Consider the following 12,552-nt stretch of genomic DNA (forward strand, 5'->3'; position numbering starts at 1 on the left):
CCAGACTTTGCACGGATGGTCCCCACCCAGCGGCGTGCCATGTCTCGCCTATCGAGCCAGGCTAACAGTTTTCCTGCCTTGTCCCCCATGTCATACATTTTCCATTGGGTCGCACTGTACTGGGTTTTAGCCTCTTCCTGTGCTACATCCAGGTATTCGCATTGCTTGAGCATTAGCTTATGGGTCGTGTCAGCCTCCCATTGTTCGGGGGGGGGGTTAATTTTAGGGAAAGGATCTCCCGCTTCAGGGTTTCCATTTGTGCCCATTTTTTCAAATTTTTGCTCCACCATCTCAGATCCCTTTGTTCACTGCTTTTTATGCTTCCCACACCATTTGTGCTGATGTTACGGATTGGGCATTTTCTTCAAAAAAGTGCTTAGTTGCTGTCAAAAGCGCTGTCTTAACTTTCGGCACTTTAAGGTACCATGGACTTATTGCTATCTGTTTCTGACTCTTGGATCTGTGAGGGCCACAGACCATCCATAAGTAAGGGGGAGAGTCAAATATTCCTCGTGCCAGGTGGCAAACCTCTTGTACTCGCAGTATTGGCTGGTCTGGCATGAGAAGGTAATGTATATGCGAGAGACTGCTGTGGGCTGTGGAGTGGGATGTAAATTGTTGTTCAATTGGCTGGCAAGATCCCCACACGTCTGTGAGGCCCTGTGTGGCCAGAAGATTAGCCTGTGGTTGCTTGGCTGGGGTTGCCTGTCTGGGGGTTTGCCAGTCCATGGCGTCATTCACGATGACCTTAAGGTCTCCTTCCGCTATAAATTCTACCAGAGGGAGTACTAGTAATAGTGTGTACAACACAGAGAGTGTACCCTCATGGAGCCGTGGTAGTATATATATTGATAGGATGTTGATCACTGCTCCCTCCTAGGTCCTGGAGAGGGCTGCGTATCTACTTTAGTCGTCCGATCAAGTGTATCCAAATTGAAAGGTAAACAATTTGTTTTTCACCAGGATGCCTGTTCCCCTGGAGGCAGCTGTGTAACCTGCGTGTACCACCATTCTGTATCCCCACCTTCCTAACGCCAGATAGTTGTTCCCCCGAAGGTGGGTGTCCTGCAGGAGGACACATCTGAGGAATGTCGTTTGAGGTACTGGAAGACCACTCTCCTTTTAATTCAGGAGAGAATGTCCAGTGTATGTGTCACCATGTGGTTTGGTGTTTGGGGAGTGTACGCCCCAATGTGTGTTTACACGTCTGAGTGTAAGAGCCTCTAAGGTCCTTGGGTGTGTAATATGCTTTCATCTTTTCTCTACTCCCTGTGTATAGTATTGACTTTTCCGAAACGTAACAACTACATAAAAAACAATAACGGTTCCCAACCGAAGTTACCCACCTCTCTACCTCCCTGCTGAACAGGTGTTGAACTCCCCGCCTCCCCAACAATGCAGAGTGCCCATTGCCCATATAAAACATTTCTCCTTGTCATTTTTGTATCTATTTACTATGTACTGTCGTAGTGCATTATTCATTTACTGTTGTAGTGCATTATTCATCATTTGTAATGTATCCGGATAGCTATTGCTTCATGCTTTTAATTGAAAACAATTACATTTTGTTTAAACCAAACAACTTGAGGCTCATGTAGTTAGGATCATGAGTCACAGGTTGAAGTTTTTACTATAATAAAAGGTGTTTTTATGCACTCTGGAACAGAGAATAAACTATCTACCTTTACAATTGATTGGACAAAAAAATGAATGAATACAACACTACAAAGATTTTTAAAAAATGAGACCAGTGACGACAACACAATCTAACCATTTAATTAGGAGGTGCTCTAAGATATGCCATTTTTTATGGAAATATCTCTTGAACCACAGATACCTTGGGAATTATGTCTTCGAGAACCCTTAGGTATTATTATTTGGCCTTGAAGAAAACTATCAGCTCAACTGTAATATGAGTTTACCAGTTGTCTGGTGGCAGACAGCCCTGGATTGCATTAATGGTGTAGAGCCAGACTCTTTTGAATTCAACTATGGGGGGGGGGGGGAGAATATCTGATAAGTTATGGTGGTGGAAATTATCACTGGATCTCTAAGTATTCCATCACAGAAAGAAGAACATTGGGTTCTTTGCAACTGTCACAACTGCCACCTCTCTAATAGACTACACTCTTTCAGAACGTTTGTATTATGAAGGTTCCGTAATATCACTGTTCTCCTTCTGTACTTCGACAGGCCATCCTTCCTGTCTGTTTGCCTCTGCCTCCTGCCTGGCAGACTGTCCTACCTGTTTGTGTTTACTGTGGTTTCATGTAGCGTAATGGGTTTGGACTAAGATCCATAAAGCATTTTCAGTACTACACAGTGGTCAACAGACTATGTTTTCCCACTGTGGAGAATTAACATCTTACAGCTGGGTCACTATGTCTTTACTTCATTTCTCCATGATCATTTCTAGGTTTGGAGATCTATTCACAAGGCCAGGATATGCCTGAGCATACAAAGGGAATCCAGAGTTTCAGACCGAGGTAATTTCAATTGCCACTTTTATTCTTCTGTCTCATGCCGTTAAATAGTTGGTGGAGTCACAAACAGGATCAATATCAACCTTTTATCAATTGGGCATATAGAACACATTGGCTGTTTCACAAGTCATTTGTAAGTCCTTAAAAATTACATCGGTGTTTATTAGATGTCCTGTTCATCTCATTATAAACATAGTTTAAGATGTGAATTTTTTGTATCCATTTAGAAGTTCTAAGCCACAAAGATCTAACCATGATTAGGTAAATCATGTAATGTTAGAAGGAGGATAACCATTCACTTACACTCTTTCATGGGCACATTTAGCGCTTAGATACAGAAAACTTCTTATGCAAGCGCAAGTGAGGTCTTACAGAGAATATCACAGATGCTTACACTGTGCCTTTGACTTTCCATTGTTACATTTGTAATGACGCTATGGTATTTATTTTTTACTTTACAATTTTACATGCATGGAATAATGGCACCATGTTGTGCTGGTTACATGTATTACAGGTCTAAATTGTGTTTGAGCTGATGAGAGAGCAATACAATGCAAGCATCAGACATATTGGCTTTGCAAATGCTTGTTCTCTGATTCACTCTTTCATCAAGTATAGTCTTGACTTTAGTTGGTAGATGCTTTGTGAAAGTAAAATCTGTGTTTGCTTATTTCATTTGAATGTCAGCATAAGATCCTTTGGATATCCTCATAGTATTGTTCATGGCGTGGCATGGATTTCTTACAGAAACAGCCTTTACAACGCAGGCATTACACATAATGCACTTACCATGCATTGCCTTTACAATGCAAGCTTTTACTAGGAGCATGCCTTTACAAGACATCCCTTTACACTACATGATAAGTATGTATAAAGTGTTTGTGTGTGTGTATTAATTATTACACGTACCCAGTAGACAGGTCTTAGTGGACAGGCCACTGTCTCAGAAACTACTAGCAAAATTCTTCTTCTTCCTGGAGAAAGGTGTCAGCAGAGGGGTCAGTCTGTTGCAAACCGCTACTACACTGAGCCATCACCCTAGAAACATGCCTTAGTGAACAGATGAATTTATTGCAAACTACTACTACAGTCATTCATCACAAAGGATAGAGGCCTAAATAAAGTCGTCAGTATGTTGTAAAACACAACTATACTCAGCCATCACTGTGGAGTGAAGTTTCAATGAACTGCTTAGACTGTTGCAAAGCACTACCATACACATACATCAGCAAAGAGACATGCACAGTAGAGCATTGACATTGAAAATATGTTGTTATGTGCACTCTTTTGGTGGTCTGGGTTCTTCTTAAATATAAACAACACTATATTAAATCAAACACAGGAAAAGGTTTTGTACAGCACCCATCCTGCAATCGTGTATTTCAGGGTCCTCTTATATATGATAATGAAGAGAAAGAAGGGAAAGTGAAAAAAACAATTGCCAAGAGTCACACAATTTGGTAAAGTGAGGAAGACAAGATTAAAGTTCAGATGATATATGTCAGAAATACTAAAACTCAGTAGTACAGAGTGAAAAGTAATTTAGCTTAGGCAGTAGCTCAGTATATATATTTAAGTATCAGAAACGTTTACAAAAAATTCACACTCACTGGATGATGTCATCAGGGATGTAATATGAGGTCATACGCAGTACATTGCGGGGGAGTATAGTTAGCCCAGGTAACTATAACTGCTGAATTTCTATGGTTTTATGTGTGTAAACTCTGAATCTAACCGTAACGTGTATATAGATGTAACCTTTGTTTTTTTCTGTGAATTTCTACGGTTTTTAATGCTTTTTCCTAACTATAACGTCTCTATAACGTTTTTTTTTTTTTGTAATTTTCACAGCTTCTTTTAATATAAATTGTACTACAATTTCACCCATAAGTTCAATTTCCTAATATACATTTTCACAACTTCATGAATACATTTTATTCACAACTTCATTATTATATATTTTAAAACTAAAAATTAAGTTAAGGGAAGTTATATAGTCTTTCTATAAATGCAAAGTCTTTCTTTTTTTATTTCATTTTATGGCTCTGCAGATCAATAGCAAATCCTCTGACAAATAAGGGGTCTGTTAGTTATATTGCGGGATGATGCTCAGTGGCAATGGTGGCTGCTGAAAGTGGTTGGGCGTAAAATGGAAGCATCGTAAGAAACATATTTGATCTAACCATTTGTTTTACATATTGCAAAGGGAAAACGCACATATATGTGATCATGGTCAATGTCTTGCAGCAGAAGCTCGATATTATGAACACCATACTGTGCACATACTGTAATCACACTCTAAAATTAGTCAAGAATTGAAGAGGGAAAAAGATTTCATGAATGTTAGGGTACTAAAGGTGCTGCTAAATCCACGACACTAGGTTATCAATATTAGCACTGACATTCTTTGGATTACCACAAACGATCACAGTAATCCTGCAAGTAGTCACCATTACCAAAATAAATGCTTAAAGAAAATACTGTCATTTACCCTCCAAAATGGGGAAAACACAAACTGCTTTCACTGCACAAAGGCTCGGTTATGCATGGCAAGCAAAGAGTCAGATAATAATGGAGGACTTTTTTGGAACTCGCGCCCTTGCTAGGCACAGTTTTCTTCTCAATAATGTATTTGCAAACATTGGAGTGATATTAAAGATGCCCTACAAGATCTCATCAATTACATAATATGTGGAGTAATTAGCTGTGCATGGCGAATGCGTGAGTTATAGTTACCTTAGGGTGCGAGTTATAGTTACTTGAAAGAACTCTAACTATAACTGCTGAATTTCTTTGGTTTTGTAAGAGTAAATTTAGAACCTAACAATATTGTCCCTGTAACCTTTGTTTTTTTCAGTAAATTTTTATGTTTTTTTAACACAAAATAATTTTTATTACTTACATTACTCCAACACCTGCCGTGAATGGCTTTTGGCTGTACACAGCGGGGGTTGGTCGCAAGGCCTGGCCTTGAGTGGGTCTGAAAGTCGGTGTGTGATTCTATGAGTGTATCTGAGTGGGTACGAGAGTGTCTGAGTGGGTGTGTGAGTGCCCGCCTGAGCCTCTGAGTGCATGTATGAGTGAATGAATTTGTGTATGAATGAGTCTGTGGTTCTCTTTCCACTTTTTCCATAATTGCGAATATTTTGCAAATAATTTGTGAAAATTTGTGAATTTTCAGGAATATCGTCCACTGTGATGCAACATTATATTAAACCTATTATTTGCCCTTAAAACACACTTATATCACACCCTTGGGGTCAGGGTACCTACATCCTGACCCCTTATGCCACTTTCAATTTAAATTTTCACCCCCAGAGACTGTGTCTCGTGAAATAAAATAGCGGTCACAACTTTCTAGTCAGGGTGCGGACAGCCAATTGCAAGGCTTCTTTTCACACGTGTTTTCACAAAAATTCACGAATTTCATGAAACATTCGGGGCCAGAGATAATCAAATGTATTTGTCCTTAAATATCTCTTAAACTACTTAATGGATTTACACCAAATATCAAAAAGCACAATCTGCGTACCAGCAGCTACCTTTCTATCAAATTTGTTGTGATTCCGTCCAGTGGTCCCAACTGTAGATGTGTTAACAGGTCCTATGGGATTTACCATGGGAAAGGCAGCGTTTTTTTAGCCCCCTTTTCCCTGGCCCCAGCTTGACGGATCAACCCGAAACTTCCAGTGCACAACAAGAATCACTGGCCCACTTTTTTTGGGGGAAAATATCATGACAGTTCGTCAAACGTGCCAAAGATATAGGCAAGTCAAAAAAACTTCTTTTCTATGGAAACATGGCCCTAACTATAACTACCTACTGCCGATCGCCACTAGGTAATATATACACAGATATTACCTAGTGGCAGACGCCAAAGTTATTAGCAAAACAAAAAACACTTTTTTAATTGAAACTAGGTCCCAACTATAACTACCTACTGGGGACCGCCACTAGGTGAACTCATACCCCACATGCCGATGTGGCCCTTTAATGCCTAGAGGGTCCGGAAACAGGGGCATTAAGTATCAACTTTCCCTAAAACGCAGAGGCAATGCTAAAACAAGTGCTTTATTTACTGCTAACAATGGTGCAGGCATTTAAGGGTGTACATGATGTCAATAGCAAGAGAACACTAGCAATAATTGCTCAAGAATATCATGAGAGAGATATGAATAATGGAATTATACTAATTCTGATTATTTCTGTGAGACTTGTGGTGTGCCTGCACTATAATTAATTATGCCTCCAGCAGTAATTGCAACTACATACCCCATAATGCCTTCTGTGCCTATAAAAAGGACTGGAAAACAACAGTGTGCTAACAGATTGATACCACCTGAAGTAGACGGAATGTTGAAACGCGTTGTGGTACCTTTGCTGCCTGCCTTGAGATTAAAATCTGCCTATCTTGTTTCCAGGAGTGCAGTGGCTTTTTGGCTTTTGTGATATATATATATATATATATATATATCTGTCCTAGTGATGATCACCAGTAAGTAGTTATAGTTAGGACCTACTTACAGGAAAATATGACGCTCGCCTCAGTGTCTGTCTGGAAAGTTTCGGGCTGATTCATCATGCGAGGGCTGAGAAAAAGGGAGGGCCAAAACACTTTTTCCCCAGGCTTTTTTCCATAGGGATTTTGAACAGGAATAGCGCTCGAACCACTGGACGTAATTACAGCAAATTTGGCAGAAAGTTAGCTCTTGGTCCAGAGAACGCCCCTTTTGTTACTTGGTTTAAGTACTGTCAGTAGTTTTTGAGAAATTAAAGAAAAGGCAAATTTGTGTACATATATATATATATATATATATATATATATAGGAACATGCTGAGATCTGTTTGGCTGCCAACACTTCAACAAGGAAGTGTTGGCAGCCATTTTGCGACTTGGCTTCAGCCGAGTCCCAGAAAAAAAGATTAAAAATAAGAAAAGGGGACAGAGCAGGGCCTCCCAGAGCAAAAAATCATTTTTGAAAAAAAAATTGGCAGGAGACTCAGCTGAAAATTACAAAAGCAAACAAAAAAAGCCAAACGAGGGCTCCTGTGCTTGCTTAACTGCAGCTCACGGGTGGGCGTTGACATTTTGAATACGGGGGACTGCCACCTCGCCGGGGCCATTGAACTTATGTGTGCGGGGGGCATGTGCCCCTCCACAGACCTGCGGACCGCCACCGCCCTAGGGCTTCAAACTAAATGAATGCAGGGGGCCCCCTGGAGCCCCGCAGCTCAGGGGGACCGCCATCTTCCAGAGGCTGTATTCATAATTAAGGTGGGCTAATTACCCCACAAATTATGGCACTCATGACATCTTTGGTAACATCACTGATAATATAAAAGTAATATTTGCAGTAAAATGTTTGTCGAAAATTTTTTGCCTGGCGGGGCGCGAGTTATAGTCACTTTAGGGCACAAGTTATTGTTACTTGAGATTACTCTATAACATGTGAATTTCTATGGTTTTGTATATTTTAAATGTGAGCCTAACTATAAGGTCCCTGTAACCTTTGTTTTTTTAAGCTAATATATATTTACCTAGAGTGGTAAAAGCATGAGTGGCAAAGCACATATCCATGGTAAAGGCACTACGTGGTAATGGATAGATGGTAAAGGCATGCGTTAAGACACATACAACGATTTCTTACTGCACCCTATTTATTTCTTCTTCTGAAATATGCATTCTATCTGGGGTGAAGCATTGCTAAGGGAAAAGAGTCTTGAGGAACACTACCTTGAACAACGAGAAATTAAAATAATCTCCCTTGTATTTTCCATCAGTTGTTGCGTGTTTCAGAAATGTACATATATGGTTTGCAGTCTCAGGTTTGATGGGTGTTCAGTTTATCACTTTTTCTGCTTTGGTATACATCCTGCAGAGTTGCATGTGACACAATGAACCTTTAGAGAGTCTGGAATGAAAGGTTGTATTTTTCAGTATGCAGCTTGGTTGTCTTTCTGTAGTCCTTTTGCCATCTTTCATTCTATTCTCAGCACACCTCTGTGAGTGTAGATTCCTCAAACCTAAATCCCATCATTGTGCCCCCATTATAATCTCATAGGTTACATTTGGAGTACAAGCCTCCTAAAGTATTATTACTTAGCACCAAATTGTTCGGTTCTGTAGCCATTAAATGGTATAAATGAGTTTGTCCCTTGCTGCGGACTGGCATTACACTGCAGCTGTTGCCAGACAGCCACGTGAGAATGACCAGAAGACAGGCTGTGGCTCCACCTCACATGTTGAGAGCCAGGAGTACCTGTTTTGATTGGGCAGTCGTGTGCTTCTACAAAATAGGTAGTTGCCCTCCACACACCTGTGATCATTTTGTTTATTTATCCAGCTGCCTGAGCTTGAAGTGTCAAGGCACACTGACATTCTAAAGCTATTGTCTTAAGTCTCTAAACAATATATGGCGTTTACCTGGAAGCAGCACTTGACCTTTTAACCTACACCAATATCATTCTACAGTTACTTGCTTCCACACAAATACATATCCATTCCAATGCTACCTACTTGCAATGCTTCAAGATGCCACACAACATCCCTTTAAAGCCAGACATAGTGCCATTGCCAATGCTTGTTCTTATTCTTGACTGTGGGGTACACTACTTCTATGTCTGTGGCGGGTACCACTGCATTAGTAGACTTTAGAAATCACTGTGTCAATGTGTGCAAGTAGTGTCGATAAATACATTGGTAAAACACGAATAAGTAAATACAGAGTTACACATTCCATTGTGAGCATCAAATGCACATGTTACATATTACATCAACGTTTTTTGTAATCTTTTCTTCGCGTGTGTCACATTAAACATCTATACTATTATCACTGCGTAAGGGGAGCTCATGCCCATTATTTACATTGTGCACCATCTGACACTGCCTTTTGTTTATATTTCGCCATCACCAGACTACGTACCTTAATTGCTTTTCCTGACTAGAATTTCTGAGTATTGGACCTCCGAGTCATTCCGTTCCATCACTGAAAAGATAAAGACATACATGAAGCTCAGAAAGACGTCAGACGCTGTATATAACAAGATTGTTGGCATTGTTTTGGTGGAGCAACTAGTGTGGTGGCAAGGTTATGGCAAAACGATAGCAGTTGGGATGCTTATGCATAACTAGGGAAAGTGTTTGTGGCTTTGTGCATTTTAAATCCCAAAGTCGTAGATGTGTCAGAGCAATACTACCTAACAAACGCTTCTCTCTTATCTTTATAGGATGCTGTTCAGCAAATACTATGTTTGCAGTCTACAAAGTTCGTAACCCACCACTGTTTCTGAGGCAGAGGTTCCTGCGTGGCAATCTGTAAACATCAAAAGTACTTCCAACCATTCATCTGCTTACTCTTACCTGGTTTAAGTTATTCAGAAGAGGACTATAAAATCTCGGGAGCATCCTACCCCTAGGCCAGCAAGTGAAGTCTAGTGTTCCCGTTGTACTATGCGTCAAGGCATGGCACGGTATTTCAGTCCAGAGGACAATATTTCAAAATGGGCCTGCTAAGACGTGCAGATATTTATAGTAGAAAGACAATCGTTTTCAACATTGTGCCACCGTGTGTCACACGATTTTGGCACACTTCACACAGTCACCCGGTGAAGGGCCGTAATCACACGGTGGCAAGCAGGGCCAGTTGAAAAGCACTGCAGATTGGACTTCCTGCTTGTCTTTTGGGGCGGAAAGCAGGCAATGCTCAATTAAAGGATGTGTTAAACATCCCAGGACATCAACAGCATCCTCAATAACATTTTGTTTTCGTTTTTTTTTTTTTTTTGTGGAAGAAAAAGTTCGATGGGGGGCAGTGGACGGGGGCAGAAAGCCCCTGGAACCTTCTCAGCATAAAGCCCCGCCCCCTCCAAGGCCATGCCTCTTCCTATAAGAGGAATTGTATTTTCAGGTTGGCAGGTCTGCACAGGTTATATGCTGCACTGGCATATAGACATAATGACCCTCATTCCAAGTGGTAATTTTGCTGTAATGTAAATTTGTTACTGCATTTTGCCTGTTTTTTTCTGGGGCAAAATGACCATCTGAGATTTCAAGATCGTAATAAGGCATTACATAGAGAACTGGATTTGTCACTTCCTATTTCTTCATTTTCCCTCTTACCAACCTCTTTTTCTTGTGCAAATCTCACCAGGTACTTCCTGTAATTGGAATATCTGGAAATGCTTCAACCTGTGAATTCCCAGGCACTCAGAAAAATGGGACAGTTTGGGTATATCCTTTTATCAAGATCTGGGACTCAGTTACAGTTTATTGTTTACTGTCAGCTTTTACAAAAACCATCAAAACGCAATTAAAAGTATGTATAAAGTTCATAATAGTAATTTTAAAAAATCATTAAAATTCAAATGTATTATTTGTTAAACAAATATTCATATCCGGAAGATTTATCAACACATTAGGTAACATACCTGAAAGGGGGATTCCTACTAGCACTAAACCTAGGACACCTTTATAGAACATGGGAAAGAGATTCCATCTCAGCTGCCAGTCACAGCGGGGGCTGTACACTGTAGGTCCTAGGAGGCTGGATCAATTTCCGATTTTCAAACTATCCACAATACATTTACGCACAGTTAATCTAAACTGACCTAACTTGCATTTTTTTGGGTTAAGCTGAAAATGTGGTCGGGATCAACCCCACCCCCCCGAAATCTATGGTAAACATCTCTGGTCTACTCTGTTGCTTATCTCTCTCCAAGCCCGTGTTTGAGCCAGGAACAAGCAATACATGGATATGACTTGACCTACATATAGGGATTAACGAAGACTCACTAAAGCCAGGCACTGCATAGGCGTTTCTAAAATTTGCCAGAGTTCAAGAACTTCAACCATTCCTGCACTTCTCCTTTAGGAACAGAACATCTACTGAGAACATGCTATTTCATCTATTCGCAAATAATTACATTACATGCAGTTTGTTCAAGACACCCTTACATAGCAGTTCTATTTTTTTTGTAAACAGAATTTTATTGTTTTTTTTTACATCCATACAAACATTAGAAGTCCAGAACAGAAAGAATAACAATTTATACAGCAATCCAAAGCTGTTGTACATTAATATCTGTTCAATTGCTAATATGACAGTGTTTCACTTTTCACTGTATAGTATGAATCATCATTGGGAATTCTGCCCCATCACTTCAACAATCTTATTACCCCCGCCCCCAAACTTGCACCTCTGCCTAACCTTCTCAGTTGGTTATAGTTTAATGGACCCAGTCAAAGTATAGTTATAGTGAGCCTCGCCACAGCCACCAATGTGACCCACAGCACTTATTGGTCAAGGATGTCAAGAACTAATCATCTTCTGAGTCATGTGCAGACACAAGGGAACTGTCAGGGTTGTCTTCTTTGGGTTTGTTCAAACAATCAATCAGGTGGTCCCAGGCCCGGGCCTCATCAGTAGAGCCCCGCCCCCTCTTTACTTTTTGAAAAAGCACCACCATTTCATATACCATGCAGAGAATGAGAACCTCCCTCCACTTACCCAGCTGGGGACTCCTGGGGCAGGAGTGTGGAATTCCTATAGCCCGACCCCCAGGACGTATTGTTTGGGTCAAGGACAACAAGTTTTGATGATTATTGTGTCCTTGAGACAAGTAGGCCCAATCCCCTGCAGCACCAACCATTTGACTGCCAGTTTATAGGGAAGAGCACTGTCTGCAGTTGAGGTAATATTTGTGTCCATATGTGAATGCTGTTCAAATTTGTATTTATGCTTGTATTTATGGTTTGTTAAAGAAAAGCCTTTATTATTGGGGTGAGCACTGTAAATAAACGTTGAAAGATCATACTGCACTACTGACAGTGGTTCCAGTAAAACAATGGGTGCACACACGTTTGAAAAGTTTAACAATATAAGGCTACGTATAATTCGCCCAGAATGTTCTCTGATTAGATGCAAATGTTTGCAGAAGCTTGCAAGCAAGATTGATGATTCACTGCTTTCAAAATAAAATGTTCAGAAAAAATGCAAGTAGGAAAAAAACATTTTGCTCAATTACTGTGTAATTGTAGATATTATTTCTTTGAAGCATCAATTAGTAAACT

At 40.3% G+C, this 12,552-nt stretch overlaps 1 protein-coding gene across 6 annotated transcripts in view; it reads right to left on the reverse strand.

Moving 5' to 3' along the window:
* Positions 1-12,552, reverse strand: part of MILR1 (mast cell immunoglobulin like receptor 1) — a 305,761-nt gene that overhangs the window by 55,972 nt on the left and 237,237 nt on the right. For 5 of the 6 annotated variants that reach the window (XM_069199927.1, XM_069199928.1, XM_069199930.1 and 2 more), the window contains one exon: positions 9,407-9,469. In XM_069199927.1, coding sequence (XP_069056028.1) covers positions 9,408-9,469 — 62 coding nt within the window. In that variant the 3' untranslated portion in view covers position 9,407. Of the gene's footprint in view, positions 1-9,404; positions 9,470-12,552 lie in introns of those variants that run through there. The other variant, XR_011194184.1, reaches the window with a different exon arrangement.

This window comes from Pleurodeles waltl, chromosome 7, assembly GCF_031143425.1.
Source record: "Pleurodeles waltl isolate 20211129_DDA chromosome 7, aPleWal1.hap1.20221129, whole genome shotgun sequence".
In the NCBI taxonomy this organism is placed as follows: Eukaryota; Metazoa; Chordata; class Amphibia; order Caudata; family Salamandridae; genus Pleurodeles; species Pleurodeles waltl.